At 40.7% G+C, this 17254-nt stretch overlaps 1 protein-coding gene across 3 annotated transcripts in view; it reads left to right on the top strand.

Moving 5' to 3' along the window:
* Window positions 1-17254, top strand: part of RAPGEF4 (Rap guanine nucleotide exchange factor 4) — a 1002526-nt gene that overhangs the window by 883212 nt on the left and 102060 nt on the right. For all 3 annotated transcript variants that reach the window (XM_085645283.1, XM_085645282.1, XM_085645284.1), the window contains 3 exons: window positions 2834-3012; window positions 7844-7934; window positions 13885-13935. In XM_085645283.1, the coding sequence (XP_085501409.1) occupies window positions 2834-3012; window positions 7844-7934; window positions 13885-13935 (321 nt within the window). The remainder of the gene's footprint in view (window positions 1-2833; window positions 3013-7843; window positions 7935-13884; window positions 13936-17254) is intronic.

The following is a 17254-nucleotide window of genomic DNA, read 5'->3' as shown; positions in this document are numbered from 1 at the left end:
GGAAACTGATACTGAGAGTTTTAGCAATTTAATTAAGAATGTGCAACTTCAAAAACTGCAAGACAAAGGCATAAAAATATAAAATACAGAATCCAGATAGTCACATGGATAAGATGGCATTTCTGTATTAAAACTATTGTACTGTCTGAGAGAGAGAGACTAAACCTCAAAGACACGTTTATAAATGCATTATGAAAAACATAAGTTAAATCAAGGTAAACGTTCTCAGAATGCAAAACACACTTGATCCAAAATACTGAGAATACTCACGTACCTACCTAAAACCTAAAAGAAAGCAACTTTGCAAATGTGATATAAGTATGAAATGCTCAATAAGAAAACACCAATTTAGGAACAAAATAGCATAGCATAGCAAAATAGCATACATAGCATATACAGCAAATATATTGGCAAGTTCAATTGTATCTTAAAAACAAAAAACAAGAGCTCTTGGGAACCACCCACACCCGCCTGCCATCTACTAACAGGCGGGTGGGGTAGTCCAAAGATGTCTCTGTGGTCTCCCTTCTTATACTCTTTAAGGCGCTTAGAAGTGCCTATGGTATCGTCATCTCACGCCATGTCTACCTCGTGACTTACGGTACGGTTCTAATATTTTACCATACATGGTGACGCCCTTTCCAGTAACTGTGGTACGTGAGCTAGGTGAAAGTTCATATCTCAGGCAAGGCGCTTGCCGTAATTTGGATGAGCAAGCAGAAAAATGTGTATTGTAAAGGGATTCTGTATATACATATATAAATCTCCACGTCCTGTGTTTCTTAGCTTGACACATCTGCGGTGGCAACTTCCCTAAAAGTATGTACCAGCCCAGGATGCAGTCTGCTGTATGTCAAAAGAACAGGGGGATGTTGAACCTTGAGACAGTGAACTTCGCACAGAAATAGGGTGGGGGCTCTTAGTTTGGAGCAGGAGGCCTCACAGAGAGAGGAGCTGGATATGATTGACGGAATGTTGAACATTGCAAGCACTCACCCCCAGTCAACTGATCTGGGTTTAATCCATCACCGTTCTTTAGCCCACTCTGCCACCCCAGTTCAGACATGGCCATATGCAAATCAGTCTGACCCTGTGCCTCATGGGAACAGTCCAGCCCGAACTGCCAAGCCATGTCTTCCCTGGACCGGAAACACCTTTCCTAGGACCGGTTTCTGGCATTTCAGCCGTCTTCAGCCAGGCTTGCTTGAATCCAGTGGCAAAGTGACTCCGATTCTAGTGAGAACGCGTAACCAACGCAAATGCAGGCGTGTGTTATATCAAATCGACATACAGAAGAGGACCAAGATGGCCGAATAAAAGATGGTAGTCGATTTCAGTGAGAGCGCATAATCAGCGTAAATACAGGGCTCTATTTTCACGGGACAAGAAACTTCAGAATTTCATTATAAAACCTGTTTATACCATTCAATAGGAGCCATTGATGCCTTACACTATGCGAGGAATGGGAAGAAATCATGACCTTCTAACATTTTAATAGTCATACTCCAAGTTGCAATCTAGCAGTTTCAGTAATTGGCGCTATTATTGAACAACACTCTAAAACAAGTACGGAGAGAATCACTGATCATCATTTAATTGACTTATGCTATTGATCAAAGATTAGAGCTTAAACAGACAATTTGGACATACGACTGAAATCTATGCACCTGGTTCGAACTGATAACGATTACATCTAAAGACACCAGAGTATACAACCTTGAGCGGGTCCCTGACGAAGGCTTAGCCGAAACGCGTTGTGTCTACCAACCGCCTCTTGAGAATTAATCATGTTTTTATATGTATAAATTGCTCTTTTGATATGTTTAGCATTTATCATCGTAATTAAATCTATAGGATGAAAAAATAGGAGCTACATAAGTGTATTATCTACATTAAGATTTATCAGGATTATCATTTATATGTATATTGATATATGACTATTTATTGATTATCACAATTGTATATGTTCAAAGATATATTAATTTATTAAAAAATATGAAAGCAATATAAATATTTTTATATATTGAAATAAAAAAAGTATAAAAATAATTTACAGTATTTTCTTCATTAGTTTGCTTTCCACTTACATTTTCTTCCTTATATATGTATGTATTTACACTGTTTAGCCATTAGTAATCGTGTTATAAGTGGAGTTGACATTTGATCTACCAGTTATATACACTGTGCCCGGTGTTTTTTTCTTTTTCCTATTAGCTTATTCCCTGCCTGGGCTTTGTATCAGGTTAGCAGGGGCCCTGTTACTTTATCAAAGATATGATTTGGATCAGACCTGCCCTTAGCCTGTTATACAGGAAAATGGCAGAATTATGGTCAATTTAACAAAGAGGCCTACATATTGAACAGAAGGGCCTACACATGGGTTTTATGCTGGCTGAGTGGTAAGGATGTCCCAGGTTATTTGTTATATAGTAACGCAGGACCCTCTGGTCAATTTAACACGGCCTACAAATTAGGCTGGCAGGGCAAGGACAAGGGTCTCATACCTCAGATGTGGACAGAACGGGCCTGGGGCACCCTATGATATAAAATCAACCCTCTCTCAGTTCTGATGTAACCAAACAAGACTGTCTTGATGCAATGTCAACAATAAACTGATTTGTCATAAGCATATGTTCCGTGTCTTTAGGAAATACACAGGTGACTGTTTGACTTGTATATATGATCTTATAAAGTAACCACAATTTAAATATAGTGGCATGCTTCCAGAGATCAAATTCAATTTATAATTTCTACAAGGTTGCTTTCATCCTAGTTATGAAAAGTCATTACAACTCCCGGAATAATGACGTCAGCATGTTCTCTATTTTTCCAGCTGGAACTGACATACTACACATTTGGGCGGCACAATTTCAAAAAGACAACTGGAAATTTGGACCTTTTTCTGCGAAGATTTAATGAAATTCAGTTCTGGGTGGTCACAGAGATTTGTCTTTGCCTTCAACTCAGCAAGCGGGTTCAGCTTATAAAGAAGTTTATTAAAATTGCGGCTCAGTAAGTATGAACGCTGCATGTTCAATAAACCTTTAAAAAATTGTCAGGGGTATCAACAAACCAATTTGGGAAGACTATACATTTGAGATTGCAGATATTATGGATTTTCAGATTTTTTTAATGAAAAATGTTTGCAATTTTAGGAACCTGAGATTTGCTACACCAGACGAACTGAACCATGCCAAGCCAGATTAGTATCCGTCTGTTTTGATCTTTTATAGGAAATGTTATGTTGGGTAATCATTTATTATTCACTATTAGTTTAATAAAAATGGACTACAATTAGCTAGAATATAACCCTCCCTGGCAAGTGAAGTAAGTAAATCATGCTTTTAAATATGTGTTGTGTGTATGCGTGCACGTGAGTGTGTGTTAATGTGAGAGAGTGTGAATGAGTGATTGTGTGTTAATGTGTAAGCATGCATGTGTGTGAGTGAATGTATAGTTCAAATGGGGTGTGATGTCATTTCCGCTACCCCTGGCCTTTTGCTGCATTGACGTTCATGTGCTCAAAGGGCCCTATTGCAAAGTATTTTCGACCATAAATATATGTTTACGATCACAAATACCTCATTTAAACCTGTCAGGACTTCACAAAAGCATTATTGGCATGTGTAAATGTATTTACTGCTGTGGATATCTCCACTACAAGTGCAGAGAAATGTGCAATAATAAATCATACGCAATGGGTGGGAAGAGGGTTTTACAAGGTGTTGTGGTTTTATCGGTTTGTGAATGCCATAAACATGCATGTATTTATGGGCATTCGCAAGCTGAAATTAGACCCTTTCCCACCCTAGAAATGGTTAGAAAGTTACTCCAGCCAAGGAAGGGTACGGCTCATCCCAGAGATGTTGGTATTGTAGAAAAAGGGATTTCTCCATAGGAAAAAAATATTTTCTCCACAGAGGAAAAAACACACACACAAAAAATGTCATATGTCGCAGTAACTGAAGAGGCCAGGAACATCCTTGATCAAGGAGGCTCTGCAGCAATCATCCTCCTTGACTTAAGTGCCGCATTTGACACTGTAAATCACGACATAATAATACACTGACTTACCAACTTAGGAGTTTCAGAAAATGGCATCACCTGGTTTAAATCCTTCCTGGCGGACTGCTCTTTCCAGGTTTTTGAGGGCGAAATCACCTCCCCCAGCAAGCCACTCAGTTGCGGTGTGCCTCAGGGCTCTTCCTTGAGCCCCACGCTATTTAACATATATATGAGCCCCCTAGCTGGGATTGTCCGTCCCTTTGGCATAAAAATCATCACTTATGCCGACGACACTCAGCTAGTGGTGGCCCTTAACCAGCCAAACACCGCCTATAACAACCTGAGTGGATGCCTGGAGGAGGTGGTCAAATGGATGACACTCTCCTGTCTAAAGTTGAACGGAGACAAAACTGAGCTCATGTTCTTAGGTAATACCCCCAAGCTCATTATGAACTCACTGTGGCCCACCTGCCTCGGTCCTGCCCCAGCCCCAAAGGACACAATCAAAAGCTTGGGCATCTGGCTCGATAACTCCCTCAACTTTAACCACCAAGCAGCTAAACTTGCAGCCACCTGCTATGGTCTACTGAGGCTACTTCGGAAAATTCTTCCTCTACTTCCATTCCAGGCGAGACAGATTATGGTCCAGGGTCTCATTCTATCACGCCTGGACTTTGGGAATGCCCTCTATCTAGGGGCACATCAGTCCACTTTGTGCAAGCTCCAGGTCATCCAAAATTGCACAGCCCAAACACTCCTTCAGATCCCCCGTCGACTCCCAATCAATCCTAGTTTGAAGAACCTCCATTGGCTCCCAGTTCGGGAGAGAATTGAATTTAAGGCCCTGTGCATTGCCCACAGGGCCTTCTGGAAGACAGGCCCTGCTATCAACCAATCGCTGATTACCCTCTACCACCCAAACAGACAGCTTAGATCAGCATCTTCCCTCCTCGCCATAGTACCCAGGATAAAAAGAACTAGATGTGGTGGCCGCTCCTTTGCTTATAACGCGGCCAAACTCTGGAACTCTCTCCCCCTCCACTTGCGGTCTGAGCCCAATCTGCTCCCATTCCGTAAGCTTTTTAAAACTCTGCTCTTCAATAAACCTGTATAGTTCCTAACTGTATCCCTGCACGTGTGGTCTGCAGCGCTTGGACGCCTAAGGGTAGCTATCGCGCTTAATAAATGGTCTTTTCATTTCATTTCATCATTTCATTTAATTTCATTTCCACATTTGGATGCACTTTCCACTGTGCTCGATTGTTTGCTACGTACAATTCAGAAGGATGGATTGAGCAGCCTTAAAAGAAGTCATATGACAGGTACCTGGAAGCTAATGCCTGACGTGGCATTCCTGGCGTACTATTACAGTATTGCCTAAAATACTTATTCACAAGTAAATGTTGGAGCATTGAGCTGCGCCAAATTTGGCAGCGCCGCGCTCCTACATTTTTTCGCAGGGATGCGCTGTACGCACGAGAATACAACGCACCCCTGTATTTCCCCTATCGCTGGTGCAAAAAAAGCTGCCTAGTGCTTGGGCAGGCACGTGCCGCCATGCTGCAAGGGTGCCTGTGCTACAGGGATGCCTTCCTGCACATAAACAATCAATAATGGCGAATTGCACCTTCTATGTGTGCTGCAGTGGTGGTATTAATTAAACGCAGGGAAACAAAAGCATTAAAGTATGGCCCCATAATATATGATCGATAGAACAGAAAGGTTGAAGGAAGAGTAGTGAACCTCATACCATTCCAACTAATTTGAAAGACATAGATATACACCTGGGGCCCGATTCACAGCACAAACTTAAGACAAAATCCTAAACTTAGTACCCATTTTAGTATTTACAGAATGCATTTACTACTTCTGGTATTCACAGAATGAACTTACTACTTTTGCGATTCACAGAATAAACTTACTACTTTTGCTATTCACAGAATGGATTTACGACTACTAACTTTACGTCCGCACTCGGGCCGGAAATTCCGGCCCGGAGGCGGAGCTTCCGGCCCAGAGGTGGAGATTTTAAATCTCTGCCACTGGCCGGAATCCCCACCTCCGGGCCGGAAGCTCCACCTTCGGCCCGGAAGCCCCGCCTCCGGACCGGAAGCTCCGGCCCGAGTGCGGACGTAAAGTTAGTAGTCTTAAATCCATTCTGTGAATAGCAAAAGTAGTAAGTTTATTCTGTGAATCGCAAAAGTAGTAAGTTCATTCTGTGAATACCAAAATGATACTAAGTTTAGGATTTTGTCTTAAGTTTGTTCTGTGAATTGGGCCCCTTGTGCTTCCTCAGATTTCTTAGGGAGCTCATCACCAGTGCTGTTGAATGCCAGGGTTGCTGAATGCCAAAGTTGCTTGCTTTAATTCATGCCTCTTTTTTCCACCACCCTTTATCTCACTCTTTCAGGTTCTTTTTCAGCTCTGCCCTCTTATTATCAGTGTTTTCTTATCTTTCTTCTTCTCATCCTGTCTGCCTTTCTCCTTCTGGTTGTTTGTTGCAGTATAGTTAGCAAAAATATTGACCGACAGACATATTGTATCCTAAAATCACTTATGAAAATATTGTCCATTGGGTAAAGATTGTTTATTATTAACTCCAATTGTGGCAATATGTTTGTAAACAATATTTAGAACAAGGTATTTCTGTCAGACAATATTTTGATAGTGATATTCTGGAACCATTGGGTTAAAGTCTGCAGACCATGTCCACTATACTGCTGTTCTGGCCATGAAAAAGAAGAATCACAAATTGGAGAATGTAGTTAATACGTGTAGGGATCTGAATAACAATTGGCTTAGGTGATAAGTAAAATAGGAGAAGCATGCCCTATTTGACCTACAAGTTAATTAATGTGCTCTGAAGAAGTTCCTCCTAAATTAATTTGATAAAGATGGTTAATTTAGACAAATAAGGTACATTTGAGAATTGACACTCAGGGGTCAGGACTCAGGTCCGTCCGACATCGGTCAGGAGCCGTAACCGACCGACTTGCTGTCGTCGATTACGGCCCTGCTAGTACTATGCGACCGAACAGGGTTCGGTCGCACTCGTATACAAGTCAATGCAGGCATGCATTCCGAGCGGAATGCATGCCTGCATCCTTGAAAGCAGGGGTGCAGTTCATCCCTGCACCCTGTGGGCGGCACACCAAGGTGCCTGCCACCGGGTGCAGGGATCCACAGAGAGGCACCATAGGTGCCCCCAGGCTGCCATTCGGCAGCCTTGTACCCATGGGGGCCCAACTAGGGGCCCCCAAAGACAGTTTCCGACTGCCTTTTCGTGCCGGAAAAACCGGCACGAAAAGGCAGTGAAAAACTGCCCTTGTACTCCCTCGGTCGCAAGGAGGCGGCCGGGGGAGTACTGGGAGATTTCCGGACGGCGGACGGGCTCTCCGAGCCTGTCGTCCGCAATCCAGAAATCCGTGTCGGATTCCTTTCCGACCGAGCCCATCGGAATGGCTCGGTCGGAAAGGAATCGGCCCGACATGATCCGAATCAGTCGAAAGGGCTCCGACCATTGGTCGGAGCCCTTCCGACCGAAATCGGATTCGGCCCCTCAATGTTAATATGGTTATCATGAAAATGTATGAAAAAATAATAAATTAATTTGAACCGCTCCTGGTAAAAAGCTAAATTATTTGTCTGATCTGAATTTGCTGTATAGTTAATTTAATATGAAATTCTAAGAAGGTGCAATAGCTGTTTCTGAGCATATTGAAAAATCATTTAAAATGTTTATTAGATATTTGTAATGTCAAGAGCTAGCGTACTGAAAATATATTTATGATTAGACTTAAGATGGCTGTTTACCTTTATAAAATATTGTGTTTTTCAGCTGCAAAGAATATAAAAATCTCAACTCTTTTTTTGCAATCATCATGGGTCTTAGTAATGTTGCTGTAAGTCGTCTTTCACTCACGTGGGAGGTAGGTGTACAATGTAATTTTGATTTTAGGAAAAGTAATTATAAAGTTGTTGTTATGTTCGGGATTAGGTAATGCAGACCTATGATTTTAAGAACGAGCTTCTACAACATGTTACAGTAGGTGATTTGTAGCTTAAAGTTTCCCTACAGACATAGGACGCAATGAAATATTACACATAATTTCCAATATATTACACATAGTTTGCATATTTAAATCAGTCCATAATTTTTCAGGTACATATCTGCAAAAGCTCTTCTCAGAAGCCAGCGGCCAGGGCAATTGAATGACAGCGCTGACTACCAAGGCTGTGTAGTCTACTACAAAACACTCCCTCCCCTTGTCTCACTCTTGCAGGTTCCTGCTTTCTCCCTTCATGACGGGTTTTCCCTCTTTCTCAGTCTTTCACATTAGTGAGTTTTTCCCTCTCTTGCTCGTGTTAAATTTGTGATGAGGAAAAATAATTTCCAGTTCCTCCTACAAATTAGTTTCGGTGGGCCCAACATCCAGCCACTGGTTCAAATAAAACACTTCATATCTACATACTTGAACCCCAAGACACTCCCCTGAGAGATTTGCTACACTGATGATAGGATCTTTGCTTAACAGATTTCACAGGTGCCGCTGTACTTCCATTACAATTTAACTTTTTATTGTACTGTATATGTCTCGTAGCCCCATTGTAATTGGCAAATTGTACAATGCAGTAATAACATGTTCTATATGGAGGGCTGAACAACTCTTATACCGTTTATAAGCACTATAAATGACTGATGTTATTACTACCCAAGAGAATGGTTCTCAATTTACCCAATTTATACGAATGGAAGGCTTACTTGGTCACAATTTTGAGCTCATGGCCTGCACATCACAGGAGATGTCAAGGGTGATCACTAAAACACTGAGCCATTTTATTAGACACGTACTTTATCTTCTTGTTGCCTTTTATGCTGCCAGTTTGTTCAGGCTTTATATTTCATAGATGAAATAATTTTCTCTAAATTCTAAGTGCATTGTTATTGAAAGACCAAATTTTGCATGATAATCCTATAATTTAAATTTTCTTGGTTAATTAATAATGATAACATTGACATGCTCAAATATAATACGATAAATGACCAGGCACTTAAAGATTTTCACATAATCATGTTCATATTCATGCAGAATGTTTCAAAATATTTTAAATTAACGTCATATCTTTATGAATCTGATACTGTGGCACACAATAGTGATCATCATCAGCGGAACATCCTGGCATTTCGAGGGGGCACCCTCTTCATTCCCTTTACCAAGATTCTACTTTCTGGTGGTTTTTGTGTAGTTCGGGTGTAGTAGCTGCACCAACAGTTGATACCTACTCGCACCCAGAAAACTATGATTCGCCACCTCTGGTAAATGGGACAGACCATTGTGTTTATTTTTGTAATGAAAGTTGTTTTCACACCGTATCAGGTTTCCAAACATTAGTTACCCATAAATGATTGAAAACATCTTCTTGTATGAAAATTGGATGTAAGGAGGATAGTTGTTACCCAAGGAACAACAATAAGGATGCCATTTCCTTTTTTCTCCATATTACTCCTATATCCTCAGGATCTGTCTACATCAGAGTTGAACTGGCCTATAGGGCAATCAGGCAGTGCACAATGGGCTAGTCTGGCAGACCAGTGTGTGGGCTGTTTTTTTTAGCAGTTTGTGGACCTGCTTTATTGGCTAGGTGGACCAGTTTTTACTGTTGTTGTCCCTGATACTACCACAAACATTGCCAGCAGAAAACAGAAATGCATGCAGTCTCCCATACCTTGCAAAATACCAATTCACAGTGTCCTTATAAGTTCAAAAGGGGCCCGATTTGCAAATGTGGGACACATTTTTACCTATCTGGTTCGCTAATGGTGGGCCACTTTTATTTTGCACTTTACCTCCCGTTGCTGATGCTCTGCGTGTTCATTCTAAAGTACAGGATCATCACCATCTCATTAGCCTGGATGCCAGAGGAAATATCCCTCAGCCACTCCTGGTGGTCCACATAACCCTACCTTGCTGTGCAGAGGTCGACACATCCTAAGGTTTTGCATGATAATGAAGCCTGAAGCATGAAGATGGTTCTGCACGGGTCTTGTGTATGTCCCTAGTGTCCTTTGTGTCTAAGGTCCTGCAACCATTATGCTCTGCTTCACAAACCCCTGTCTGCACCTCTAGAGTACCAAGAGCTGTCCACCTGAACGTATGGTCGTTGACCTGATCTTACAAGCACCTATGGATCTTGAGCAATGCAACTTAAAAGGTACAATCCTCCCCCCCCAAACTGGGAGACAAAGCAGCTTTCCCAAATTAATCTTTTGTTAAGTAAATACTGGGCCACTTGGTTGTATTGTGCTAGAATGTGACTATCTTTTACTTCATGTTGCTTTCCTCTTAGCGTGTATTGTAATTTTTCTAAAATTCATGATCAGCTAGTAGTCATGAACATTTCCTTAGAATATTCATCTTTTGTTGGAGGAAGACATTCTTCATTGTCATATATAATTAAAAACTGCACAGCATTCCCATTCAATCAGCTAGTGATCAGGAATAGTGAACCGTGTAGCCCAGGTACCCATTGTTGCTATTATATTTCACTTGTGATATTATGCTGCTTTATCAATTTCCGGGGGCTACTTTGCTACATTTTCTTCATCATGTGTCTAAATATTGGAGGCTCTATTCAAGTGTTGCTATTTGTATACAAAATAACAGCTCTTACTAGAAGTCGCATAGCAACCGTGAAAACTACGTTATACTGTATTCAGTCTAAACCTGCCTCCTCGCCACCAACTCTTTGGAGGCAGGCCATGCAAGCAGGAAAAAAGTGAGCCAAAGGCTTCGCCCTCTTTTTAGCATCTGTCCACAATGTATGTTATGTGTTCCTAAAGGGATTCTGTGTGTTCTTTGTGAAAACAAGGTTGAGGAAAATGGCGCTGATTAGCCTTTCTGACTAACCTGTTTCCTCTCAATTTTCAAATTGAATGGCTATAATTTGACAAATCCTGCTTAGTGAGCACCTTACATAACGAAATTAAATCTGCAGTTATATTGTCATTATGATATAATACATATTTTCTCTTACTTTTCTCTCATTGCCTCCATCTCGCCAATGTTTATATCACCATCCTCTTTCTCACCCACTACTCTCATCCTCCTTTCATATCTTCCACTACCTTCCACGATTGGGAGAGTTTTATTTCACACCAACAACCCTCACCGCTCCTATTCATCCCCTGGCCCCTGTTCTATGCCCTTGTGCACCTCCACCAATCTCGACCTCTCGGGTTTGCTCAAGTTGTTACCGCTTTCATTTTTGGTCCTTATTGCTTCCTCCACTGTTTACCCTACCCCATTGTCACCATTCCTACTTTTTTTGTTTAGGGAGTTGAAGCAGAAACACATTACTCTGTCCCAAATGTGTTATTTACGTTTCTTTTCCCCATCCCCATCTTACAATTGTTTAAACGAAATAGCCTATGGGTACTAGTGGCTCGATAAGCGAGTCAAGAACATGTGTTATCTTGGTAGTTATACCAATGGCATATGTCTCATTCTTACACAGAAAGCATATGCTGATATTAAAGGTATTCACCCTTTAGACTAGCAGCCCTTACAGTATTCTCAGCCTAATAGATTCCAGCAACATGTGTGCATCCACATGTGCATGAGGCTCCCTTTGTTTCCTCTCCGCCAGACTTTTCATGTTGGTGGAAACACCTTGGTGGTTTCCTGGCAGAGCACGCGGTCACCAGGCAGTCCGGCTGCCTGACTTGTTATTGGACGGTACGCCACCGCCGCACCACCGCGAGTCTGGTGGTCCGAGGACCGCCAGACTCGTAATTAGGGCCTAAATGTATTGACAACACAATCAATCACCCTCCCTACCATTATCAAACATAAATATGTAGACATGTACAAGTTGCCTTTGTCCCAGCAAGTGCTGCGATGTAGTATCACAGAAAGAGACCCTTTTGTAATGCAGTACATTCCAAAATTGAAGGAACATGCCACCTTCCTAATGGATGCTGTAAGTGTCTATAGCCACACCCAGTTAGCATGACTGGGACCATGCTAACAGTTCTTGTGAGTATGCATATGTTACCCCTGATCTGAAAACTTTAAATACCATTGTGAAGGCCTTCAGGTCCTCTTCAAAGGTCAGGAGCACCACCTGCATACAATTGCAGAGTGGAGGGTTCATCTAAGACTCTAGGGATAACTGTTGCACGCCCCTCCCTACACTTGCACACACACATACTCTTCATATATACATCACTTTTATAATATAGTAGATTATATGCATATGACTTTACACCATGTCCATCTCTCTGACTAAAATTGCATCAATAAACAGCATACTAATTCACATCTTGTCCCTCTGTTTATAAATTCTGGCCTTCTCCTTTGGTCAAGGTAGTCCAACAATATGGAAGCTCAGTTGTTATCCTCATATTTGCAGAAATCAAACCGCAAATAATTACATATTTAGCCCTAGATAACTCTGATTCAATGCATGATCCATGTGCTTGTGGTGCTTAAAAAAGACAATAAAAGAGAACAGTGCTCCTTAATAGGATTACGGCCAAGGAATGTGAGAAGTTGCAAAAGGATCAATTCATAAGCATAACACATTCAAATGGCTCTAGAAATATGTTCTCAAACTAGCCTTAATATGTACTGCTCTCTACGTTTTTACTTGCTGGCGTTGAATCTCATTTCTTCATAGGTTCAAATCCCTATGAGAGTCAATAAACCTGTTATACTCCTAGAACACTTTTTTGCTTTAGGTGGTTTCAACTCCCTAGCCCCTAATGCCAGTATTAAGGGCTCCTAAGGGGCTAAAGGTGGGATAATCGGTCAAGCACAAGATTCCATTCTCGGTAAAAAAGTGCTGAATCTCACATCCTCTACCTATGGAAGTGATATCCATTGGATAAATACTCAATGCTTGTCCTACCTATCGGAAAACTATTTACAGAATATGTTGAGATTCACGAAAACGTTAATTGCAGCTAGTTATTCCTGGAGAGAAAACAAAATCATGCAAACTTTCTAATCACACACAAAAGAGATATATGCTACTTAAAAGCTCATACTACACCACTAAGGGGCTTACTACAATGTGGGTCAGAGTTTTCTCCGCCCGACACCGTGGTGGAAACGGGACTGACCGACCTCTGGTCGGCGGTCCTGCCCGCCTAATTACGATGCAACTGCACATAGTGCGGTCGCATTCCCACATTTCCCTATGGGAGCATGTGTAAACCGGCCGTAGCACAAGCTCCCATAGGGAAATGGGAGGTTGTGTTAATCCCTGCACCCCATGGCAGGCACCTCAATGTGCCTGCCACAAGGTGCAGGGATCAACAAGGGAGCGGTGCCCCCTCGGCCCCCAACCGGAGGCCAAAAACAGAAAGGGACCCTGCTAGAGGCCCCCAAACACGCTTTCCGACAGGCTTTCCATGTCGGAAGCCTGGCATGGAAAACCTGCTGGAAACCGTGCATCGTAATCCGGATGGCATAAAACACGGTCCATATGGATTACAGGCCGGCTCCAATTGGCCGACGGACTCCTTGAGTCCCTCAGTAGCCAGCCGTTACGACCGGCTGGTTACAATTCCGACTGGCTGTATTGTTATCAGCCGGTCAAAATTCAAACCAACGATCTCGGTCGTAAAGCCTCCGACCTAAGGTCGGAGGCTTTACGACCTAGATCATAATCGGCCCCTAAAAGTCCTGCAGTTGATGATTGACACCACAGGGAACAAAGGGCCTGGTTACGAGTATGGCGGTCTTGCGGTGAGCAGGGACATCTGAACTGCATATATTTTAAAGAATGTTTTTGCAATAAAGTAATATAAAAAATTCACATAAATATGTCTTGCATATGGAATCTACCCTTAATGACTATTCTTTTTTATTACAGAAACTTCCAAGCAAGTTTAAAAAGATATATGCAGAATTTGAAAGTTTAATGGTAAGTGATAGTCCATATGTAATAAATGCACATCTGTTTCACTTGATCTGAATCTGCTTATAGTATTTTTAGGTGTGGCATAGGGTTCACTGACAAAATGTTGAAAGCCCAAATATCATGGGACATAAATATTGAGTAAAAAATATCTAACACTAAAATATTGTTATACTATACTTCTAATGTAATTGACAAAAATATTGAAATTAAAACATCATTATACACTAATATCTAAGAAACAAATATCTCTTTTTAATATATATATAAATACAATTAATAAACACTATGTTAATATTTAACAGTAATAGAATTACAATTAAATATATTTAAACTATAAATGTTATACTTATTTTTCTCCAAATTATATATATCTATATCTGCATCTTTATTTAAACTTATATAATTCAAATCTGTTATTAAATTATATAATAATGTAATATATATATTATCATTTACACATTTTTGTCAACTTAAAAAATATAAGAAATATACATATATATATATATGTATATATATATATATATATATACATGCGATAAATTGACATTAACAAATACATTGGAAAATATTTTTAAAAGCAAACAATGTATTTACACCTAAATAGTAAACAATATTAAAAATTCCATTCTAATAAAACTATATTAAAATTACAAAAATTACTAAATAAAAATAAAATTATTTTAAGTACACACAAACATCATAATATTATAAATTTAAACAATAAAAACAGAACTATAAAATTGTTTAACTAATACTTTTACTCTTCCCACTCCAATATCTGCAACAGTAGGGGAAAAGTTAGAAGTGGAAACGGTAAAATGTCTCGCCCCAGTCTGTGTAATAGTATTAAAAGAGTTGCACTCAGTAGGGGTAAAAGTTACTATTCGTACTCCAGTCAGTGCAACAGTAGAGAAAGGGTTGGACTCAGGAGAGATACCAATTTACTATTACCACTCCAGTCTTTACAACAGTAGGGAAAGTGTTGAACTCAGGAGAGTTACAAATTATTATTCCCACTCCAGTCTGTCCAACAGTAGGGAAAAGCGTTGGACTCAGTAGGGGTAAAACTTACTATTCCCACTTAGTCTGTGCAACAGTAGGGAAAGTGTTAACTCAGGAGGGGTAACATTTACTATTCCCACTTCAATCTGTGCAACAGTAGAGAGAGTGTTGATTGCATAGGGGTAAAATTGACTATTCCCATTCCAGCCTGTGCAACAGTAGGGAAAGACTCTGGAAAATTATATTAATTACTACTTTTAAATTAATAATAAATAGCAAATATTAAAATAATTATATTTAATTAACTTCTCATCCGTAATCCCTACAAAGATAGCATACATCTATTATACAATTCAAACAATATATTATTTACGTGATTTACTTATTTATCAATTAAACAATTAATATTAATATCAATTAACTAATAATAAATTCATTATATTTGATTAATTTCCCACCCTTTACCCCCACAGACTCAACAACCTGAACCTGATTTCTAACTTAAATATTATCTTAATTACACAATTTACATATGTGATTATCAATTTAACAATTATTAATAATTAACATTAACTATTAATTATTCTAATTAATTTCTCTCACACCCTTTACCCCTACAAAACAAACTCACACCAAAGTTCTAAAAGAATTAAATTAATTACACAATTTCACATAATTATCAATTAAACAATTAATAACTATAATTAATTAATTAATTAATATGAATTTACTTCCTACTACCCCTGCTAACTCCACAACTTGCTAAGACGCTAAAAATAACAATAAACTAATCAATTCAATTAAAAAACAACACAAAATTTGACCAACTATATAAAAACACATTAACAATAATTACACAAACATAACATATACAATAAAAATATATACTGAAATACATAAAAATAACTAAAAAACGATATTATTAACAACTATATTTTTGTAAATGATATTAACAACATAGATATTTTTTTTTTTTTTTTTTTTTTTTTTTGAAAAACCATTTATTGACGTTTCAATCATTTACACGTATGGGCCTACAACCCCCCGGGGCCGGCCGCTAAGCAATCAGAGCAATAAAAGCAAATGTAAACACAGGCGGCACCTCGGAGAGCAAAATCTGCAGTCCAGTATAGTCCGGCCAATGAGCCGCGCAGGTAGGACACCAGGAGAAAAAGGGTTTTTCATTTTATAATAAATCAAAACAGTAGGATCAGGTGCCAAACAAGTTCCCAACAGCGATAAGGGGCAAGGATAAGAGACGTAAGCAATAAGCAGCAATATATTGAATCGATGGCGCAGGCACGGGAAATTCCGGATGGGGAAGAATATCAAAAACAGTTGCGCTTGCAAACCCCAGTACCTAACGCCCAGCAAACACCCCGGAAACTGTGGCACACATGAAGAGGCAACGATTCACAATAAGGGAAGTGTACCGCGCTGATCCCAGAAAAAGAAAAACAAGAAGAAACAGAGAAGAAGAAGGAGGCCATGGAAAAAGAGATAAAGACTAAAGAGTCCCCTCCCCCAACCCCCCACCCTGCACCTCTGCGAATGAGTATGGCCCCACCCCCCAGCAGTGTGCCTGTCGCCCTGGAACTAGACCCGAAATATAGAAGAAACAGGGAAAAAGGAGTAAGAAAGAACCCCACCAGACGGGGGGGCAGAAAGAGTATAATAAACTGGAGGAGGGCCATCAAAACATACCCCCGGCTTCTCCCTCCCGCACGGTGAAGTCTCCCCACAGCAAACAATAAGCAGCACCAAGTCGATATATCAAAAAAAGGGGGGGGAATGGGGATCATTATGCACCAACTATGAGAATAACCATGAAAGCACGCAACCATGAGTCCGCCCGTCTACTAGGTGACCACCCCCGAAGGATCAGCCTCAGCCTTGACCACTCTTTGCGATTCTGTCCATGCCCGCCCCTCGACCCAGCACCATGTCCGATGTTCCAAGGTACAGGAGCATCCAAAAACAACCGGGAAGCGACGCACACAGGTGGGGTGGAAGTCTCTGATTACCAGCACAGACCGCATCGGGGGGGGCGTCTTTTCCAGTGCTGCCCCAGGATCTGCACCGCACACAAGGTCCAGAACGGCCGAATCAGCCCAAGGAGACACACGTTGCTGGAATTGTCCCTGGGTCGCCGGAGACCGTGCACAGGACAAGGCCACCATCTTCCACTCAGGTCCAATACCTCCGGAACAGATCAAGCCCACAGTTAGCTGACCATACGGTAGCATACTGTCCGGAGTGTCCGGCTGTGCACTAATCGCAGGGGGGGCCGCAACATCTTCCTCCTGCGTGCAGTGTGGGA

Source organism: Triturus cristatus, chromosome 3_1 (assembly GCF_964204655.1).
Source record: "Triturus cristatus chromosome 3_1, aTriCri1.1, whole genome shotgun sequence".
NCBI classification, from domain to species: domain Eukaryota; kingdom Metazoa; phylum Chordata; class Amphibia; order Caudata; family Salamandridae; genus Triturus; species Triturus cristatus.
Note: the sequence above shows the minus strand (reverse complement) of the source record. Positions and strands in the feature narration are given on the sequence as shown.